Source organism: Polypterus senegalus, chromosome 1 (genome assembly GCF_016835505.1).
Source record: "Polypterus senegalus isolate Bchr_013 chromosome 1, ASM1683550v1, whole genome shotgun sequence".
NCBI classification, from domain to species: Eukaryota; Metazoa; Chordata; class Cladistia; order Polypteriformes; family Polypteridae; genus Polypterus; species Polypterus senegalus.
The window spans coordinates 199705432-199728951 of record NC_053154.1 but is presented as its reverse complement, the minus strand read 5'-3'; the positions used below and the strand labels follow the sequence as shown (position 1 = coordinate 199728951).

The following is a 23520-nucleotide window of genomic DNA, read 5'->3' as shown; positions in this document are numbered from 1 at the left end:
GATATGTAACATCAGCCACTCACTTGTAGGAAGATATATTGCCATTTAACAGATTTAAAGCAAGTTAATTATCACTTCTGAAAGGACTTGAAAGATCTCTTGTCTGAGTCTGTATTGTGCTGGAGGCAGCTATATCCAGGAAGTGTCATTAAAAGTTTACATAGTAAAATTATGATACAGTTGCAAATTCATAACAGAGCAGGGAAAAGCATGCATCTGCATTTACAGCAGAATCCTAATTATCTGCACCCTTATTAGTTGAGCATCTGTATTATCTTAGGTGAACCTGTAAGTGTAATACACTGCTTTGCTTATAATTCATAAAAGCTTTGCAATGAATACTGTACTGAGAGCTTAAATAATATACATTTAACTTTGGTTCTAGTGAGCAAGTGGTCTAGGAGCTGGTGACTCTGGGTATGTGGGCTTTGACTCACCCCTTCACAACTGCACTGTACCCCTCAGCTATTGCCATTGTGTTGCCAGCATTGATCATGTACACATACTCTGTTGTTTTGTTAACTTAAGATTTTTGTGTTTATAAAAAAATGGGGACTGCACAGAAACTCCTCACAAGATTTCTCACATAGATGGTATAAATGCCATCAAAACAACACTTTTATATATTAAACAGTAGGAAACCACTAGACTTGTTAACATTTTGATGCTAAGGTGACTGTTGAACATGGCAAAGAAAATTAATTCGCTAAGATATGAAAAGAGACTTAAAAGTGATGTTGTATTATATACATAGGCAAATCTTTTAATGTATGTAATTTTTACTCTAAAGTGGCTGTGGCACTGCTTTATCCAAGTTTTTAGTTTTCGGAGGTAGGATCATTCCACATTACCTCAGATAACTGGTTTTCTACTGTACCACCATCTGGCCAAATGATAATTTATTGCACAAAGTGAACTTACAACTCCTTTCCTCAAGCAAAGCAAGAGGAGAAGACACAGAAAAGATAGATTCACAGCAGTTCATTTAGGCAGTGGCTATCTATGTTTCCTCAGGACCTATAATCTATCAAGCAGATATAGATATAAACTAATGCTAAATAGATAGAACTGTTTTTTGTCTCCAAGGGGGAATTTGGCTTTTTACAGAATCTCAGTAATTACATTAAAAAGTGCGTATGTGTAGGATATAACTACCTACATTAACCACTTAAGCACAAGGTATATTTCAAAGTTATTTGTAAATGTAATAAACCCGCAAATTAATCAAAAGCAATAATGGTGTTTTTACACATCCATGGATGTCTTCTTTTAAATAAATCATAGGTTTCCATGGTGTCTGTTCTCAATAATAAAAACGCAAGTTGCACATACAGTATACATGGGGAGTGTCACAGCTGAGTGAATTTACTTTTATTAAAGATCCCACCTATGTCATGACGCATACAATGAAAGACTTACTACCATTGGATAGCTGAGTTTCAGACCTTTTCAATAATGTATAGTTACTGTTGTATGTAAAAGATAAGAAATATATTGCGTATGCAACAACTCATAATTATGCATCAGTATGCTTTCTGTGAGAGTGCATGCAGATGGTTTGGTTGATGTACAGTAAGGCTTGAAGTTTGTACTAGGAAAATATCTTCTATTTGAATAAAGAAAATATAAAGTTGAGGAAGTCCTAGAAAAGTTACAGAATGCTAGTAATACAGTATTTGAAGACCTTGAGTCACAGTTTAGACTCTATTGAGTATGACATACTCTGGGCCCCCTGGGGATAGTCGCAAAGAAGAGGATTAAAACGAACCCTAATATCATTATGAACAATGCCACACATTCTCTTTCTGACACATTAACACTTGAGTACATTCAGCTAAAGAATTGTTCAGAAAAAGTGTGTCAAGAAATGCTACTGTAGCTTGTTTATACCAACATCAATATTCTTGACTCTGACTGCCAAGTCAGAACTTTTCTTCCTTTTAAATTTTTTCTTCCTTTTTAGTCATTCTGGTGTGTGTTTTCAGACCAAAGTGTGTGTGTGTGTGTGTGTGTGTATATGTATGTATGTATGTATGTGTGTATATATGTATATTTATTTATTTAAAGAGGCTCGTTATTAAGCCAAATTTTCTCCTAGGGACAAATGTAGTTCTTTCTATCTAACTGTATTTCTAACTGGATTATGTATTTAGATGTTTTAAGTTGTGCATTGCTACCACTAATCTGTCCTAGGTGACTGCAGATGATAAAAGGATAGGCCAATATCCCACCCCAATAAATTTCCCATATACCCTTTATTCTACACGGTTCAGTCCCTTAATGTTGATCATGTATAGCCCATAAAAAAAACTAATAGTCAGTAGCTATCATCACATAATGAATATATTACATAAAATGAAAGAAGAATACCATCCCTTACACATGCGCCACCCCTCCACCCTAAATAACACTTATATTGTAGTGTCACATATATACAAATACAGTGATCCCTCGCTATATCACTTTCCACCCTATTTTTTCTCAATAACACTTTCTGATTTTATCTAAGTCCTCGATGGCTCCTAAGTCAAGCCTTCTGATATATTACTATCCAAGAAGGTGAAACTTTTGGATATGATTAAAGGTGGCAATACCTACAAAAGCCTCCTCACGCATATGAAAAGACAGTGCCAACAACTGCTTGTCAAGATGTTCTTCAGCCGTGCACCCAGACACCCACTGCCTACTCCTAGTACTTCTTCACTGAAGACAACAATGCACCTGCTGAAGATACTGCACCACCTCTGTAGACTCTCCTACTGATATAGGTTAGTGGTTGTGTGCAATTAAATGTACGTACAATAATCTACTATGTCTTATTGTCCTTCCGTCCGTGAAGTGTATTCCGCTTATGGTGAGTAAATGCAATGCGAGCAGAGTTCTGTTGTCATTTCATGCGCTAGAAAAATCAAAATTATGTCTCTGGAAATAATTAATGTTGATGGAGTACAAATCCTCACATAATAAATATCAGGAGATTGCTTGCTTATTCTCATCTATAATTTAGTGCATGAAACTCCGTCTTTAGCGGTTTAGAACTGGTTTGGACAGGCACTTGAGGGGATAAAAACAGGTTTTGTTATGAATGGGCACTTTGATGTTCTCATTCTCTACACTTACATGCCTAATGTACACATGGGCACAAAATTGAGAATTCGTCGATTAGCCTTATTAATATGATAATAAAGAAGTGTAATGGTGAGTAAAGGGTGTTATTTCATGTCTAGAAGGCTCTAATAATGTTACAAAAACGTATTTAGAAGGTCATTTTCTATACTCTAACTGCGAAAATATTGAGAATCCTACTTTGGATAGAGTCTGGAACGGATTAACCGTGATAAACGAGGGTTCACTGTACTAGCAAAATACCCGCGCATCGCAGCGGAGAAGTAGTGTGCTAAAGAAGTAATGAAAAAGAAAAGGAAACATTTTAATAATAACGTAACATGATTGACAATGTAATTGTTTTGTCATTGTCATGAGTGTTGCTGGCATATATATCTATACTAATTAAAGGCAAAGCCCTCACTGACTCACTCACTCACTAACTGACTGACTCACTCACTCACTGACTCATCACTAATTCTCCAACTTCCCGTGTGGGTGGAAGGCTGAAATTTGGCAGGCTCATTTCTTACAGCTTCCTTACAAAAGTTCGGCAGGTTTCATTTCGAAATTCTACGCGTAATGGTCATAACTGGAAGGTATATTTCTCCATATACTGTAATGGAGTTGAGCTCGAAAGCCGTGGGCGGCGGAGGTTCGTGTGACATCATAACGCCTCCCACATAATCACGTGAACTGACTGTCAACGCAGTACATAGAAAACAAGGAAGAGCTCCAAAAAGCGCTGAAGAAAACATGCATTATATAATTGAGAAGGCAGCGAAACATTAAGAAGCGAGCGAGTGACATATACAACCATATTCATGAGTGCTGCTACTTCGGAAACAAAGCACGGTGTAAACCTAAAGTTTAAATTAAGTTCATAGACAGGCTGCTGCTGGCGTTTGTCATGCCCACGGGTAATGCGAGATACAAGTTTAATGAGAGGACGCAGGATATAAATGAGAGTTTTGATCACTTTGTAACTAAGTTAAAATTGCAGGTGAAGGGCTGTGCTTATGCAAATTCCGAGAGACTGTGTTTGTGGGGGATTGACAGTTAAGGCGGGTGGGGGAGTCGCATCATCATCTCCCCTCCCATTCACCTCATTTCGCTCTGAGCTGAGCTCCGCAGTTAACGTAGTCTAACGGAAGCGACTTTGTGACGCTGCCACCAAATACTCACAGAAAAATCCACAAGTTAATACACACGCTGTCTCTATAGTTTCTCCACTCTGAATCCTCCAGGCACTACTTACAAAAGGTTACATTGACAATCGTGTTACGTTATTTTTAAAATGTTTCCTTTTCTTAGCACAAGCACAGCTGAGAAGCTTCGATGCATGGGCTCCATGACGCGTTAAAAATAATGCATTTAATCACACTTTGCATTCCAAGCAAAGGGGAACTTCTGTCAATGCATGATTTCCTGGTACACCGATTACATTGATCAGCACTTCCCGATTCATTTTACCCTCGCACCCCCTTGGTTTGAGAAGAAGTATGAAAAAATATGAGGTTAACACAGAAAAACAGATCACCAATTAAAGCTTTATGAATAATGGATACTTTATTCGCCATCAATAATTGTTTTGGTAAAGCCATACTCAGTGTAATCCTCCTTCCATTTTATAATTTTTCCGCCACTAGCAATGATTAAGTGAACGGTAAAAAAGTAAGTGTGAAGCAAGGGTGACCTATTCAGGCAGGCAGGCGACAGCTCAATAGCTCGAATTTGGATATAAGTAGGTTCTATTTAGTCGCCAGAAATATCTTTGGTAGGAATTGAAGTTGAATTTAGTCTTTAAATTTCTATGGTGAAGAAAAATGTATGCAATGATGACTAAATTTAACTATATAAACTCAAAACTTGTATATATAAAGTCATTCCCGAATATATAAAGTCAAAACTTGATTATATAAAGTCACTATCAGAATAAATAAAGTCAAAACTTAAATATATAAAGTCAGCGTCGGTATATATTAAGTCAAAACTTGTTTCTGAATATTTAAAGTTAAAACTTGAATATATAAAGTCAGCGTCGGAATATATAAAGTCAAATCTTGAATATATAAAGTAAGCGCTGGAATATATAAAGTGAAATCTTGAATATATAAAGTCCGCGTCGGAATATACAAAGTCAGCGCTGGAATATCCATCCATTTCCCAACCCGTTGAATCCGACCACAGGGTCACGGGGGTCTGCTGGAGCAAATCTTAGCCAACACTGGGCGCAAGGCAAGAACCAGTCCTGGGCAGGGCACATGCATCATTTTCAAAACATTAACTGAACAGTGTTTTTTTTAATTTATTTTTCTGAATACGTTTTTGTTAACTTAGTTCAATTCAGAGTCGTTTCAATCAATATATTTTGACTTTGACTTTATATATTCAGGAATGAGTTTATATACTCCGATGATGACTTTATATAATCAGGAATGACTTTATAAATTCCGACAGTGACTTTATATATTCAAGTTTTGACTTTATATATTCTGACGCCGACTTTATATATCCAGAAAATCAATGTATTTGCCTGTTTGGCACCCCATGGTATATGTGTGTGTGTATATACAGTACAGGCCAAAAGTTTGGACACACCTCCTCATTCAATGTGTTTTCTTTATTTTCATGACCATTTACATTGGTAGATTCTCACTGAAGGCATCAAAACTATGAATGAACACATGACTACCTGTTGAAGCTCATTGAGAGAATGCAAGAGTGTGCAAAGCAGTAATCAGAGCAAAGGGTGGCTATTTTGAAGAAACTAGAATATAAAACATGTTTTCAGTTATTTCACCTTTTTTTGTTAAGTACATAACTCCACATGTGTTCATTCATAGTTTTGATGCCTTCAGTGAAAATCTACCAATGTAAATGGTCAAGAAAATAAAGAAAACACATTGAATGAAGAGGTGTGTCCTGTAAACTTTTGGCCTGTACTGTATGTACATATGTATATATATATATATATATATATATATATATATATATATATATATATATATATATATATATATATATATATATATATACACACATACATACAGTGGAACCTCGGTATACATCCTTCATCCGTTACAGACCCTTTGACTTATACCAAACAAATTTCTCCCATAAGAAATAATGGGAAAATGATTAATCCATTCCCATGGAAAAAAAAAATCCTATTGCTATTGGCATATTATACAGTGGTGTGAAAAACTATTTGCCCCCTTCCTGATTTCTTATTCTTTTGCATGTTTGTCACACAAAATGTTTCTAATCATCAAACACATTTAACCATTAGTCAAATATAACACAAGTAAACACAAAATGCAGTTTTTAAATGATGTTTTTTATTATTTAGGGAGAAAAAAAATCCAAACCTACATGGCTCTGTGTGAAAAATAATTGCCCCCTGAACCTAATAAATGGTTGGGCCACCCTTAGCAGCAATAACTGCAATCAAGCGTTTATGATAACTTGCAATGAGTCTTTTACAGCGCTCTGGAGGAATTTTGTCCCACTCATCTTTGCAGAATTGTTGTAATTCAGCTTTATTTGAGGGTTTTCTAGCATTTTCTAGTGCACTTTGGTGAGAAACGCCCACATCGCTAATCGCCCTGACAACCTTCAGCCACATAACCACCATGCCCCCTCACCAAGCTGCGAGCGCGGTGATTATTTATTTTAAAGCTGGACTTTGACAGGAGCTGTGGACCCGCTATATCACACACGTGAAAGTTCACAGAGAGTTATAGCGTGGGTTGTTCACTGAATGCTACCAACTGGTGCACTAACGCTCGTGGGCAGTCGTGGCTTTGTCTCGAGAGAGGTAAACAAGATTAGCACGCGAGTCGTATTCCAAACAAAGGTCGCATACCAAGCAAAATTTTTTGTGCCCAAGCAGGACGTCTACCAAGTTGGACTTATTCCAAAGCAGACATATACTGTGGTACCACTGTGTGTATATATATATATATATATGTGTGTGTATGTGTATATATATATATATGTGTGTATTATATATATATGTGTGTATATATATATATATATATATATATATATATGTGTGTATATATATATATATATATATATATATATGTATACTAGCAGAATACCAAGCCAAGGCGGAGAAGTAGTGTGTTAAAGAAGGTACGAAAAGAAAAGGAAAAATTTTAAAAATAACGTAACATGGTTGTTAATGTAATTGTTTTGTCATTGATATGAGTGTTGTTCTCATATCTATCTATATATATATATATATATATATATATATCTATGTATAAGTGGAGACCAGAGGCGGAAAGGTTTGGGGCAGCCACCCGTTTATTACGGTTTCCCGGCTGCAAAAGTCGTTGAGGCATTGCAATAGTAGTTTACACAACAGAGTCCAAAACAGAACTGCCTGCCTAAGCCAAGGCAGTGAGCTTTATAGCACAGAGGCGGAAATGATGTCGTCCTCTGGGCGGAACTGAAGTGACATCATCCTTGGGGCGGAACCGGAAGTGACCTCATTCTTGGGGCGGAACCGGAAGTGATGTGTCCTTCCTGGAAATGGCGGTTCCTGGTGGGATTTCCGGGTAAGACCTGCAGAGAACTCAGAAAGAGCGTCAGTGCACCCGCCCCCTGGGCAGATGTATAAACAATATTTCCTAAGCCCTTCAGCTGCTTCCCATGCACACTATATATATATATATATTGTTCTCATATCTATCTATATATATATATCTCTATCTATCTATATATATATATATACCCGCGCTTGGCAGCGGAGAAGTAGTGTGTTAAAGAAGAAAAGAGAAAGAAAAGGAAACATTTTGAAAATAACGTAACATGATTGTCAATGTAATTGTTTTGTCACTGTTATGAGTGTCGCTGTGATATATATATATATAACGCAAAATACCAGCTTCACAGCGATGTCATGTGTTAAAGAAGTTATGAAAAGAAAAGGAAACATTTTAAAAATAATGTAACATGATTGTCAAAGTAATTGTTTTGTGTATTTGGCGTCAGCGTCACGAAGTTGTTTTCGGCAGCTGCATCAGAAAATGTACCACAACGTCTGACACGCCTCCTTTTTACTGTTTTCTCACAGCTTGGATTGCTGCTGTCATATATACACACACACACACACACACACACACACACACACACACACACACATATACAGTGGTGTGAAAAACTATTTGCCCCCTTCCTGATTTCTTATTCTTTTGCATGTTTGTCACACAAAATGTTTCTGATCATCAAACACATTTAACCATTAGTCAAATATAACACAAGTAAACACAAAATGCAGTTTTTAAATGATGGTTTTTATTATTTAGAAGGAAAAAAATCCAAACCTACATGGCCCTGTGTGAAAAGTAATTGCCCCCTGAACCTAATAACTGGTTGGGCCACCCTTAGCAGCAATAACTGCAATCAAGCATTTGCGATAACTTGCAATGAGTCTTTTACAGCGCTCTGGAGGAATTTTGGCCCACTCATCTTTGCAGAATTGTTGTAATTCAGCTTTATTTGAGGGTTTTCTAGCATGAACCGCCTTTTTAAGGTCATGCCATAGCATCTCAATTGGATTCAGGTCAGGACTTTGACTAGGCCACTCCAAAGTCTTCATTTTGTTTTTCTTCAGCCATTCAGAGGTGGATTTGCTGGTGTATTTTGGGTCATTGTCCTGTTGCAGCACCCAAGATCGCTTCAGCTTGAGTTGACGAACAGATGGCCGGACATTCTCCTTCAGGATTTTTTGGTAGACAGTAGAATTCATGGTTCCATCTATCACAGCAAGCCTTCCAGGTCCTGAAGCAGCAAAACAACACCAGACCATCACACTACCACCACCATATTTTACTGTTGGTATGATGTTCTTTTTCTGAAATGCTGTGTTCCTTTTTCGCCAGATGTAACGGGACATTTGCCTTCCAAAAAGTTCAACTTTTGTCTCATCAGTCCACAAGGTATTTTCCCAAAAGTCTTGGCAATCATTGAGGTGTTTCTTAGCAAAATTGAGACGAGCCCTAATGTACTTTTTGCTTAACAGTGGTTTGCGTCTTGGAAATCTGCCATGAAGGCCATTTTTGCCCAGTCTCTTTCTTATGGTGGAGTCGTGAACACTGACCTTAATTGAGGCAAGTGAGGCCTGCAGTTCTTTAGACGTTGTCCTGGGGTCTTTTGTGACCTCTCGGATGAGTCATTTCTGTGCTCTTGGGGTAATTTTGGTCGGCCGCCACTCCTGGGAAGGTTCACCACTGTTCCATGTTTTTGCCATTTGTGGATAATGGCTCACACTGTGGTTCGCTGGAGTCCCAAAGCTTTAGAAATGGCTTTATAACCTTTACCAGACTGATATATCTCAATTACTTCTGTTCTCATTTGTTCCTGAATTTCTTTGGATCTTGGCATGATGTCTAGCTTTTGAGGTGCCTTTGGTCTACTTCTCTGTGTCAGGCAGCTCCTATTTAAGTGATTTCTTGATTGAAACAGGTGTGGCAGTAATCAGGCCTGGGGGTGACTACGGAAATTGAACTCAGGTGTGATACACCACAGTTAGGTTATTTTTTAACAAGGGGCAATTACTTTTTCACACAGGGCCATGTAGGTTTGGATTTTTTCTCCCTAAATAATAAAACCATCATTTAAAAACTGCATTTTGTGTTTACTTGTGTTATATTTGACTAATGGTTAAATGTGTTTGATGATCAGAAACATTTTGTGTGACAAACATGCAAAAGAATAAGAAATCAGGAAGGGGCAAATAGTTTTTCACACCACTGTATATATATATATATATATATATATATATATATATATATATATATATATATATATATATATACACACATACATACCTATCTACATCATATATACACACACATACATACATACACACACACAAATTATATATATGTGTGTATGTATGTATGTATGTATGTATGTATGTGTGTGTGTATATATATATATATATATATATACACATACATATACTTGTGTGTATGTTTGTATGTGTCTATATGTGTGTGTATAGGTTTGGTCACTGAGTGCAAGGGAAAAATAATAAATTATAGTCTATAAGTTATTAAACAGTAAAACATTAACGTTTTAAGAAGTACAGGTACATTGAAATTACATTTTCTATGTGAACGTTCAAATTTGTGCTTTACCGGCATTTAAAGAAAATTAGTTTTGTGTCCTCTGCAGTGTTAAGAGAGAAAGGCTTTGGTTTGGGATAAAAGGAAAAAAGGTGTAAAGAAAGGAAAGTTGCCTTTTTCTTTTATATAGTACTAGTAGAATACCAAGCTTACAGCGGAGAAGTAGTGTGTTAAAGAAGTTAAGAAAAAGAAAAGCAAACATTTTAAAAATAACGTAAGATGATTGTTAATGTAATTGTTTTGTCATTGATATGAGTGTTGTTGTCATATCTATCTATTTATATATATATATATATATATATATATATATATATATAAAATAGCTGCGATTGGCGGAGAAGTAAAAAGAAAAGGAAACATTTTAATAATAACGTAACATGATTGACAATGTAATTGTTTTGTAATTGTCATGAGTGTTTCTGGCATATATATATATATATATATATACACATCTATACACATATATATATACAGTTATATATATATACATATACACACATACATATATATACATATACATATATATACACATACTGTATATATACACACACATATATATACATACTGTATATACAACATATACATATCTACATATATACTGTATATACACATATATATACAAATCTACATATATATATCTACATATATATATTAGGGGTGGGACTCGATTAAAAAAATTAATCCAATTAATTAGAGGCTGTGTAAGAATTAATCTTGATTAATCGTATGTAATCGCACGTAAATTTGCCCCAAATCGCGAATGTTTTTTTTTTATTTAAAACGGTTTTAGTGGGCGACAGAATCAAATAATAGACATGGACATGAATATTGTAAACTGAAGCTGTTTTAATTTCTGAAAAAAAGCTTTTAAACTGCATTTGAATTCAAAACAGAAACAAAAATATCATCCCTGGTTAAAATTGGGCAGACTTAAAAATAAAGTGGTAGTTTAAGTACTTTAAGTACATTTTCAGAATAGTATTGTCTTTAAATAATAATAACCAAAATTTCACCATAAAGTGCAGTTTTTCTTCTTAAAAAAATAAGTCAGAAACATAAAAGGTAATTTGACCAGCTTACTCTTTAAACTCTGAGTAACATTAGCCAAAATTATTTTGTACATTAGGCTAAAACAGTGTGATCATTGAACATTTTGTAATTAGATGTATTTAGAATTACTAACGGTCACGGAAGTCCAATGATCCCCAGTAAGAGCCACAAAGTCCGCTTTCTGTAATGCATCTAATTTTGCTTGCTTTTCAGTGTGCACAAAACCATGCTTTTATCAAGGCTTCGCCGGGTAGTCGAAATGATCAGTCGTAGGAACGCTTTATTCCGACTCTAACATTTTTGTAGCTGTGATGTGTGCATCAGTGTAATGGATGTACCAGGAAATCATGCATTGACAAAAGTTCCCGTTTGCTTGGAATTGAAAGTGTGATTAAATCGTTATTTTTAACGCGTTATGGAGTACATGCATCGAAGCTTCTCAACTGTGCTTGTGCTAAGAAAGGGAAAATTTTAAAAATAACGTAACATGATTCTGCGTTAACCTAATATTTTTCATACGTCCCAAACCAAGGAGATGGGAAGGTAAAATGAATCGGTAGCGCATACATAGTCAGTACATCCCTCTCGAATCGAACCTCGAATGTCGGCGTTAGGCGAAGACTCTACAATTGCGCCACCGCTTGTCTATGCTAAAGTATGTATTGTAGATCGGGCTATAGATATACATTTATATATATACCCGTGTATCGCAGTGGAGAAGTAGAAGTTATGAAAAGAAAAGGGAACATTTTAAAAATAACGTAACATGATTGTCAATATACAGTAATTGTTTTGTGAGTGTTATTGAATGTTGCTGTCATCAAGGATTTGATTATCATTATTTCTTTCAATCAGGCTCGTATTTGTGCGATGTGTTCAAGTTACATTCCGTGTTTGTCAATCGTTGTAAAGATAAGAGGTTTCATTCATCGATTAGTTCCTTACTGCATCAATAAACAGCTCGTCTTCCTTTTTATCTGTGATGTGACAAACTGCATGCACGGGTTTTTTTTTCGCTGTCTTCCTTTAGCGGGACATTGACTTTTCCACCGTGTGCTTTGTTTCCACAGTAGCTGCATTTATGAATATGCTTATCAGGCGCTTCATATTTTTGCTGCCTTTTCAATTGTGTAATTCGGTTTTGTTCAGCTCTTTGGAACTGTTGCTTTTTATCTGTGCACTGCATCAGTTCACGTGAGCCACTCGGTGTACTTGCATCGAAGGTTCCCAGCTGTGCTGGTGCCATCTCGTGCTATGTCCATAGCTTTATTTAATGTTACCTTAGTCCTGGCACTTAAAACTTTCTCTGGCAGTTTCGCTGAGTTTGTGTCAAACACCACCCTGACCATCTCATCTTCCTCTCCATAAGCACAGTCCTTCACCCGTGAATATTTACCCGTGGCAGTTTGCTATTGGATTGCCGCTGACGGATGGCCTTATATGGGCAGGCACTAAATTACAAAACGCCAGCGCAGCCTGTCTATGAACTTAATTTAAAGTGTAGGTTTACATCGTGCTTTGTTTCAGTAGCAGAACTCGCTTCTTATTGTTTCACTGCCTTCTCAATTATATAATGCATGTTTTCTTGGCGCTTTTTGAGGTCTTCCTGGTTTTCTATGTACTGCGTGATTACGTGGGAGGCGATGATGATGTCACAAAACTGCGAAACTCCCACCGGGTTGAAGCTCATCTCCATTACAAATAGGAAAAAGAGGCTACAATTTGCACAAGCTCACCAAAATTGGACAGTTGAAGACTGGAAAAATGTTGCCTGGTCTGATGAGTCTCGATTTCTGTTGAGACATTCAAATAGTAGAGTCAGAATTTGGCGTAAACAGAATGAGAACATGGATCCATCATGCCTTGTTACCACTGTGCAGGCTGGTGGTGGTGGTGTAATGGTGTGGGGGATGTTTTCTTGGCACACTTTAGGCCCCTTAGTGCCAATTGGGCATCATTTACTGTAAATGCCACGGGCTACCTGAGCATTGTTTCTGACTATGTCCATCCCTTCATGACCACCATGTACCCATCCTCTGATGGATGAGCATAGAATAGAGCATCTTTGGGATGTGGTGGAACGGGAGCTTCATGCCCTGGATGTGCATCCCACAAATCTCCATCAACTGCAAGATGCAATCCTATCAATATGGGCCAACATTTCTAAAGAATGCTTTCAGCACCTTGTTGAATCAATGCCACGTAGAATTAAGGCAGTTCTGAAGGCGAAAGGGGGTCAAACACCGTATTAGTATGGTGTTCCTAATAATCCTTTAGGTGAGTGTATATATAGATATGACAACAACACTCATATCAATGACAAAACAATTACATTAACAATCATGTTACGTTATTTTTAAAATGTTTCTTTTTTTTCTTCATAACTTCTTTAACACACTACTTCTCTGCTGCGAAGCGCGGGTATTCTGCTAGTATATATATATATACATACATACACATACATATCTACATATATACCTATCTATCTATCTTAAAAGTTTCTGGCTGCGCTCCGGTTGTAATATGACGAAGCTGCGCGAGCTCACTCTTGAGAATGCAACGTATAGTTGTCCAGGAGAAAAGAGATCTTGCCTGAATTCAATGGCATCGTTTTGTAGGGTCTGTGCCTGAAACTTATTACTTGTCATTGCGCAGCAGAGCCTTACTGGAAATTGGAGGCATCTGAATTGAAATGGGAGATCAAAGGGTATAAAGGGGACGCAAGGAATACATTGAGTGTGGAGAAACTCTAGAGACAGCCTGTGTATTAACTTGTGGATTTTTCTGTGAGTATTTGGTGGCAGCGTGACGAAGTTGCTTCCGCAACACCGCATTAGCCGCGGAGCGCAGCTCAGAGCGAAATGAGGTGAATGGGAGGGGAGATGATGACGTCACTCCCCCACCCGCCTTAACTGTCAATCACCCCACAAACACAGTCTCTCGGAATTTGCATAAGCACAGCCCTTCACCAGCAATTTTAACTTCGTTACAAAGTGATCAAAACTCTCGTTTATATCCTGATTCCTCTCATTAAACTTGTATCCCACATTAGCCGTGGGCATGACAAACGCCAGCGGCAGCCTGTCTATGAACTTAATTTAAACTTTAGGTTTACACCGTGCTTTGTTTCCGAAGTAGCTGCACTCATGAATATGCTTGTATGTGTCACTCGCTCGCTTATTGTTTCGCTGCCTTCTTAATTGTATAATGCATGTTTTCTTCAGCGCTTTTTGGAGCTCTTCCTTGTTTTCTACGTACTGCGTTGACAGTCAGTTCACGTGATTACTTTGGAGGCGTGATGATGTCACATGAAACTCCGCCCCCCACAGCCATCGAGCTCAACTCCATTACAGTATATGGAGAAAAATAGATTCCAGTTATGACCATTACGCGTAGAATTTCGAAATGAAACCTGCCCAACTTTTGTAAGTAAGCTGTAAGGAATGAGCCTGCCAAATTTCAGCCTTCTACCTACACGGGAAGTTGGAGAATTAGTGATGAGTGAGTCAGTCAGTCAGTGAGTGAGTGAGGGCTTTGCCTTTTATTAGTATAGATATACACAATAACAATATTCCTTTCCCCAGTTCCCCTTCCTGAGATGGTAAATTGATCCACAGTTGTCCACACTTCTGCCCCGCTGATGCTGACAGGCAAAATGAGGAGTTCTGACAGTTGCGGATGCCAAGTTGTAATCACATCTTCGTCATAAAAGTAATACAGTCAGTCTTGCGTCATGATACAGTACTATAAGTCCTTTTGAAATAGCTCACCCGAGTCCATAGGAATTAGCGGGACATTCAATTCCCTGATCAAAAGAATCACTTCCACCTTCTGACAGGACTGTAGGAGCTCCTGGACTTCTTACATGGCCCGTGCAGTAGCTGATCTGTTTTCTATTCTCCAATTCTCCTTTTTCCTTTTCCCTCCTCTTCTCCTTTCTCTCTTTAAAACAGCATGCTTTATGCAAATCACTCCTTGAAAGAAAACAGTAAAACCGTATTTTCCACCTCTGGGACACCGCTGTCAATCTCTGAATGAGAGTATCATCCCCACAACACCCGATCGACAGCAGAAAACATATTATATTTATATGGCAGCGCTACAATAGAATGTATTATTTATGAAGTATAAAATAAGTAACTATCTTAACTTTGAGCCCAAATTGATGGAAATGTAGTATTAGCATAATCAAGTTATACTGATTATTGCCTAGTTTTATTGGCTACATTATAGTATAGGCCAATGTAGGCTATAGTAGGTAACATAAAATTAATTAAACAACAACAACATACCATGTCTGATTTGAGAAAGTCTAATTAAGGTATATGGAATCGAACGATTCTGCTCTGTGTCATCTAATCTTTAGCTGCTCAGACATTTGCAGTGCCATTCTGTTTCAGGGTAGATATCTCTCCATAGGTGAATGAAAAAGCAAATTTATTAATTGCCAGGGACAGGGCTGACCCACTGAATTCTTTCTCGCACTTCGATCTACAGTATACCTCAACAACCTCTTATCTATACTAATAAAAGGTAAAGCCCTCACTGACTGACTGACTGACTCATCACTAATTCTCCAACTTCCCGTGTAGGTACAAGGCTGAAATATGGCAGGCTCATTTCTTATAGCTTACTTACAAAAGTTAGGCAGGTTTCATTTTAAAATTCTACGCGTAACGGTCATGACTGGAACCTACTTACGTACATATATACGGCCATAGCCTGCAGCTTGGTCACCTTGTGAGGCGGAGTTGCTTCCCTCATCGTCACTTTGAAGTTTATGAATGTTTAAACTCTCAAAAGCTGGATGCAAAGTTATCGATGAAACCAGTTGTATGCTTACAACGCTTGACAGATGCTGAATGTCACTTAACACAACATAAATCCTGCAAATACTGTCGTAATTTAAACAAACCATGACACTTAAACCGATTATGACAGCAGCATTTCAAGCTGTGAGATTTGAGACAAGATTACTTTTCACATGACCAACTGTATGTTGCATGCTCAAGAGTAAGCTCAGCGCACATCTTGGTCATATTACAACCGGAGGGCCGAACTGACAATGTGGTATACAAAGAGATCCTTAACAAATAATTATTGGTATATTTTCCCTCAGTTTAAAAAGGTTTAATTTTCTTCTTAATAAAAATTTTAAGGCAGTACTTCGCCGCTGTGAATCGCGGGTATTTTGCTAGTTATCCAATAAATGAAAAAGAGAAAAATATCCCAAAAAATATGCGAACAGAGATGCAAAAAAGCAACATTTTAGACTGTAGTGTTAGAGGATGAAGTAATTCATAATATTGTTTTTTGACGAGGCATTATTGTAATTTAATTTTTTGTTTACTTTTTTACCCCTGCTTTTACTTTTTTACTTTTACTTTTTACTATGTTTTATTATTCATTGGCATTTAAAATAGACAGTTGTAGAGAAATACTCAAGTAACTGATTTTCTATCAATAATAACTAGGACCAAACTGTCTTCCTCCCTCTTTAACCAGCACCTGGCTTTGGGGGTTGGCGAGCGAAGCGAGCAGGTGATGGAGCCCCCTAATAATATTCAATAAAGATAATGAGGAGGAAATACTTAAAAGAAAATCTCAATGCAGCCTTTAGCATGTTCAGTGATTTCATTTGTAAAGCATATAAATATTCTTGATGTCTCAGTTTTTTAAATAAGCCTTCTTACTGAACTGAACTAATTAGAAGCCAGTTATTGCCAACAACAGTACATCTTTAATTTTAAGGCTTGTTGGTTTTTTCATTCTTAAAACACTGGATTACTCTTGTAATATAGATTTTTCCTTTCCTTTCTGATTACATCTAAATGATTTGTGACATAGAGCATATTTACAGTTCTCAGTCCTTCTCTTTTTTTGTGGTCCATTTCTTTTAAAATATTGTATTAAACTGATACTTCATGATAAACACACAGATGTAAAAGGGTTCAGGTTAGATGGTAAACTGCTAGTTCTTTTGTCATTTGCATCTCACTGCTAATTGGCAGCTAATTAAGAAAACAAGGAGCAATGGAAAAAAAACTGCATGTGGCTATTTTAGGCTAAAAGAAGCAAACAAGTGTTAAGAATCTTAACAAGTAAGTTAATGAGAATGAAGCACAAAATAGCTGTTTGGCCAGTAATTGGCTCATTAGCAAAAATCAGTGTGCCATTAAGAAACTGGGTGGAATCAAAAACTTAAGTCTATAGGTTAGTTCTACTAGAGTAAAAAAAAAAAATTCCATTGCAGTCCTAATTTCAGCCAGTTTGAAGAGATAAAGTAGAGGAAGTACCTACTGTTGGTTCCAACTAAAGAAAAAAAATCTTGTCTTGAACAACACTTTGAGACGTCTACCTACTCAATGCATCTAGGGAGAAATGCACAGCATTTCAGTCATGTTAGGACTTCAGTCTGGCTGTGGGAATAGGTGTTCATTATGCAACGTGGTTCTAACTGTTGCAAATCGACATCTGAAATGAAGGTCAGTTTTGTCATATTAGTCAAAAATGACAATGTTTACTTGATCTGATCTATACTTTGTTTCCATTGGTGCACTGGTTTTTTATCTTCTGTTTTTGCTTCTCCATAGGGTCAAGGTCTGCCACAGGAAAGATTGCAAATAAAGAACCATAAGGAGTCCAGAGGTTAGATTTTGCTTGTTATTTTTTCAATAAGCAGTTTGCTGTTTGAATTTATTTGTTTTTTCTATGGGAGTTCTGGAGTACTATGCTTAACTGAGAATGAAAAGAGAGTCATTGATTGATTTATTTTTATGGAATTTTTCTGAAATTGACCTACTATACCACAGACAACTCAAGTAGCTATTTTTTCTATGAGAAATTTCTACATTAGAGTGATATATTTATTTTTTGAATACAAGTTTAGTCAGTACAACAATATGACAGTTCTATAGTTTAAGAAGTACTTTTAAGGTGGTCATATTTTTTAAACCTTTGTTAAGAAAATAATAGTATGTTAAGCCTTTATCAGATATTTGTGGTTTGTATTAAATTTCAATTAGATCAGTACTTTAGATAGTGGATAGTTATGTTAGTTCAAAGAAAACACGGCAGAATCTTTTTCCAAAATATGATTACACCCTACAATCAGGCATAGTTTAGTTGTAGTGTATGGTGCTCATCACCTGTGCAGCAAAACTAAAGCCAAGTATATCGTCCACTTGGTGTCTGACGTGCTGGAACTAGAAAGACTTAAATTGTGCTGTGCAAGTTTACTCTTTGTACTTTGTTCTTTTTAAAGGGGGGAGACTGGGGAAGAGTAACTACTAGAAAAATGCCAGGTAGATTGTGTTTATCTTCTATCCACAGTATTAGCTCTATACAAAAACCCAACTGGCAGTAGTTTGTTTCCAAATATGGAGTTGCTTCATGAGGGCTTTCAGGAAATTTAGATGCCACCTTTTGAGTTAATGTTTTTGGCACAAGAAAGGCCCTTGCAAACTCTAGTACTACAGAAAAACTTAAGTACTCATAACACAGAGCACAATGGAGATATTATTTTAAGAATTCTCTTACCTGTTCAGAATTCAAATTATAAATTGTTTTAAAATTTCTGTGATAGTTATGGATTTTAAAGGTTTATCTGAAAAAAATAATTTGTTGAACAAAATATTTTATGTATATCTGTTAATAGAGCACCTCCTGACAAGAGTCAGTAATATCTGTCCCCTCTTTTGAGGTTGCAAGTATAGGATAGTTTAATAAAACAAGACTTGTGATCTGATCATCTTTTGTTGGTAAGTTGGCTCAAATAGCTGGATGGTGTTACCTGGGCAGATATGGGAAATCCAAATAGGTCCATTGATATACTGGAGAAGCCTAACTTACATAATTCCATAATGAGGTAAGCTATCAAGGTAAAGTAGGTTTTAACAGAGATGAAGTCAGTCCTCCACTGGGATAATGTTAGAAAATGATGCAAAATTCAAAGACGTGAATGTTAATACATTGAACCTATTAGCAATTTATGATTAGGTTCCCGCAATCACCAAAAACTGTAATCTTTCAGTACACCACAAAGCAGAGGTGAGATGATAACATTGGTAACCTTCATATCTTTAGCCAGCTGATTGCAGCCAAGAGCTGCTGCCAATGTTCCAACATGAAGCTTTACACTCTAGGGGCACAATTGCTAAACAAAAATTGATTTGTTTTAAGCAAAACAATTAAAATATGGAATAAAGGCCTATCTATAACATCTTTACTCTACAATGGTAGGGTGAACGAGACCAGTGAAGCACCTGGTATGACAGTGATATTTTCATAATGAAAATGAGAACAAGAACTAAAAATATTGTTTTTTGTTTTATAATAACGAGAACTGAAATTAAGGCAAACAAAGAAACTAAAACTAAATAAAAATAAAAATTACTGATTTGTGAACAAACTAAAACGAGAACGAAAATTGAGTAAAAATGAAAAAAACAACAGTAGCATTTTCGTTCAAACCGGTCGTACAGAGGGGTTGTTTGTAGGTCGCCCTGAACGTTCACTTACGTTGCACTCTTCACTATGCGGTGATCTTGTAACTTGGGCTTACATAGTAACATGGCACAACTTCCGTAAAGGACCGTTGTTTGTTTGTTGAGTACATTTAGCTCGTTGGGTTGAAATAGTAATAGTGGTTACTTGTGGTTGACGATAGCGTGTTTTGCACAGATGTTTGCAGGTAGAAAGCGAGAAAGTAACGTGTGCAAATTCTTTAATTACAGTGCAGATGATAATAAAAGCAAATGTAGCATATGAGAAGAAGAAAAGAGTCTTGGAGTTTCAGTGCTGAGCCAGCTGGATTAGTGCTTACTGGAAGTCCAGCACTTCTCTGGCACCATGACTGCACTGCATATGGGAACATGCAGTTTCACCTGTCATCATAAAAAGTAAAAAAAAAATAATAATGATAACATAAAATAAATTTGTCCACTGGTCTGTGCTATAATTTTGTTTCCTCTTTGATTCCAATAATTTTGATAATTCTTATAGTCAAAATCATTGAATTTGTGCATTTTCTGTTCAAATACAGGGGAGAAACGCGATGTGCAACAAGACAAGCCCTTACCTCAGACTGCGCTGTCCCTCACACACGGGGTTAATGCCTGCAATTGGAGCATGCCTGTTGCTGTCTCTCTGTATGTTGCCAATGAAATGTGTGCACACGTGTTTATTATACACCCTGACTTTCCACAGTCTGGCTGATATCTTTAATAAATGGGTGTGACATATCTAGTCTAGCTGATCGGACTTATAAAACCGCAGTGAAAAGGTACAAGGTTGTGAGCCCAACATGTGCTTGTTGCTACTGTTCTTATACGCAGAGGTGCCAATACGTTAGCGATATCAGAAAGTAATGTGCACTGCAGCAGTCCGTTTTATTTTTATTTTTTGTTCCGACTGACTGCCCAAAATGGAAGATTAAGAGTTTTTAAACTAAAGGAAAATAAGGAGGGCTTTTATAAGAAAGTGATGAAGATTTTCATGGAGAAGGGTAGGTGCATGGACTTCATTTACAAATAAAGGTAAGACCATTGTAGGGTACAGCCCGGACACAGACAGGAAGACATGATGGTTTCACCACACACACGTTTATTTACACTATATATACACAAGAAAATGAGCACAACCCAGTGCCGCAGCACCAATCACCCCTTTAAGTCCAGGCTTCTCACAATGCCTTTCTCTTCTGTGGTCCGCCTCCACTCCTCTCCTCCGAGCTCTGTCCTCTTCCACCCGACTCCAGCCGGGAGGGAGGCGGCCCCTTATATCCACATCCGGACAAGCTCCAGGTGTTTCCCGACACTCTTCCGCCAACACTCCCCTGTATGGCGGAAGTGCCAGCTGCGCACCCAGAAGCACTCCGGGTCTCCCCGTTCCTCTTCCCCGCTAGCACTTCCGGGTGTGACGGAAGTGCTGAGGTCCAGGGCTCCGAAGGCAGCGGGGCGCCTCCTGGCGGCGACCACGGGCCCCTACAGGGTTGAGCTTCCAAGCTCCCTACCCATGGTCCCCAAAGCAACCAGGGTGGTCGCCCCCACATGGTCTGGGGAAGGCGCAAGCCCTCCTCCGGTCCTCCTGGGCGTCCCGGCCGGTCTCTGACACCATAAACAGTTTTCAGTTTTATAAAAATAGGATCAGACTAAGAAAAAAAATCCAATATTTAAAATCTAAATTTTGACCTTAAATAAAATATCCGTTTGTTAAACAGTCTGTATTAAAATTGATTAAAACATAAGAATTAAAAGATTTTAAAAACAACTAAATATTTCAATTAAGGTCAAAATTGAAATCCATTTTTTTGTACACCACTTTATATTTTCATTTCTATTGAATGAGTATGAATTGTGAAATTACAACAGCAAATTTAGAACGCATGGAGGGTGCAGAGGAGATGCGCTCTCTCCACTCTTTCTTGCCGCTATAAATGTAACGTTCTTTCTTAGCCAATATGTACCTTACCTATCTGTGTGTAAAGAATGCAGATGATATATGAAACATAACCAGCAGAACCTTTTGGGTTCATATATTTGTAAATCTGACAGTGAAGGAGTCAGTGCCTCACCAGCCATGAACCTCAACGCACGTCACTGCTTCAGTACTGGCAGCAGAAATTGTCAGTGTAGAACGCCGAGGACCTCGTCTGTGCACCTGCATTACAGGCGCTCGTCAAGTGAATATTTTCACTGTGCGGCTATCTGTGCAATGGACATCGTTCCAACATGAACAAATCTCTTGAAATACATGTTTGTTTAAAGCTTAACAGCAATGTGCTTGCACAGACTGGTTTCTTAGGTTGAAACATTTGATCTTGCTGACTATGCTCATTAGGCAATTTCTTCTGTTTGATCATTGATATTCAAGCTGTGTTTAATGGCATTATGACCTGTAAGTGTATTTTCTTGACTAAAGCATAACTTGCATTGAAATATGTGTAGGTCAGCATTTGTTGTCTTGCAACAGAGAAAAACTAAAATTGTATTAATATTATGTAAAAAAGACAGAACTAAATAAAATAAAAGCTAAAATTTTAAACACAGAACTAAATAAAAATAAAAATGATTGACTCCACTGAAAACTAGAATGAAATAAAAATAAAAATTAATTTTATAAAATAAATTAAAAACTAAAACTACAATTAATATCAGAACTGAAATATCACTGACTAGCTGCTCCCCAAACTTGCCCACATCGTGCCTCTCTTTTTTTTTTTTTTCCTCTATATTGCATAGCCCACAAAAGTAAAAATGACATTACTAATAAAGTTGTGTGAAAATTAAATTTGTGATTGTTGAGGATCAGCAGGCTATACTCTAGCCGGGAAAGCTACTGATGTGACAGCGGTTGAAGAAAAGATCTGAATGTAGGAAAAGTTTGATGAAGCCAAGTAAAATGGCTTTTGTGTAATCTTGAAGATCTTCTGATAGCAATTTCATGACTAGGACTCCCCTGGGCTTTTGCTTAATTATTATTTCTTGTTGCGAGAGGGAATGTATATGCAGTACATTGTAGGGGTACTGCAGCACAAAAAATCTTGTTTGGTGGGATCAGTTTTTTTTGCAGAGATGTATTAAATTGATCAAGAAACACTGAAGGCACTGGATATTATATATTTTTAGTGATTAACAAAGTTTACCAATAGAAATGGAGGAGAGTACCTTTGTTTTGATTAACATTTGGAAGTGGTTTGTTTTTTTGGAAAAAAAAAAGAAATTAGTGGAAGTGAATTTAAACAATGGATGCATCAAATTCTACCCCTAGCCAAACTGGGGCTTTAGGCAGAATCTTCTTGGGGTATAAATGTGATGTTGCTCTTTGTTACTTCATATAGCCAACAGTATTACTTGTGACTTAATGCAACAACAAAAGCTATTTTAATACTACTACAACAACCACCACTGGTACTACTGCTACTACTACTACTAATAAGATAAAAATATAAAACACAGCGAGTACTACTGCTAATCTTAATGCAGTAAATACAGGGTCAAATGAAGTTGAATATTTTGATATTTAAAAAATGAAGAAGTTAATATATCATTTACAGTTATGAATTAATCTAAACTTAATTTTGTCTTTCCCGTGACAGCAGATATCAATTAGGCATTAACTAAATCAATAATGTTAGCAGCCAATAAAACTAACCAACAACTGAAGTTCATCTAAGCTGATTGGTCTTTTTGTAACTAGTAAGCCAGTATGGGAAGTATTTTCT

General features: G+C 37.0%; 1 protein-coding gene across 1 annotated transcript in view; it reads left to right on the top strand.

Moving 5' to 3' along the window:
• The window catches only part of msto1 (misato mitochondrial distribution and morphology regulator 1), an 86047-nt gene that overhangs the window by 28963 nt on the left and 33564 nt on the right, over positions 1-23520 (top strand). Inside the window, exon 5 of the mRNA XM_039766871.1 lies at positions 17891-17945. Within this exon, the coding sequence (XP_039622805.1) occupies positions 17891-17945 (55 nt within the window). The remainder of the gene's footprint in view (positions 1-17890; positions 17946-23520) is intronic.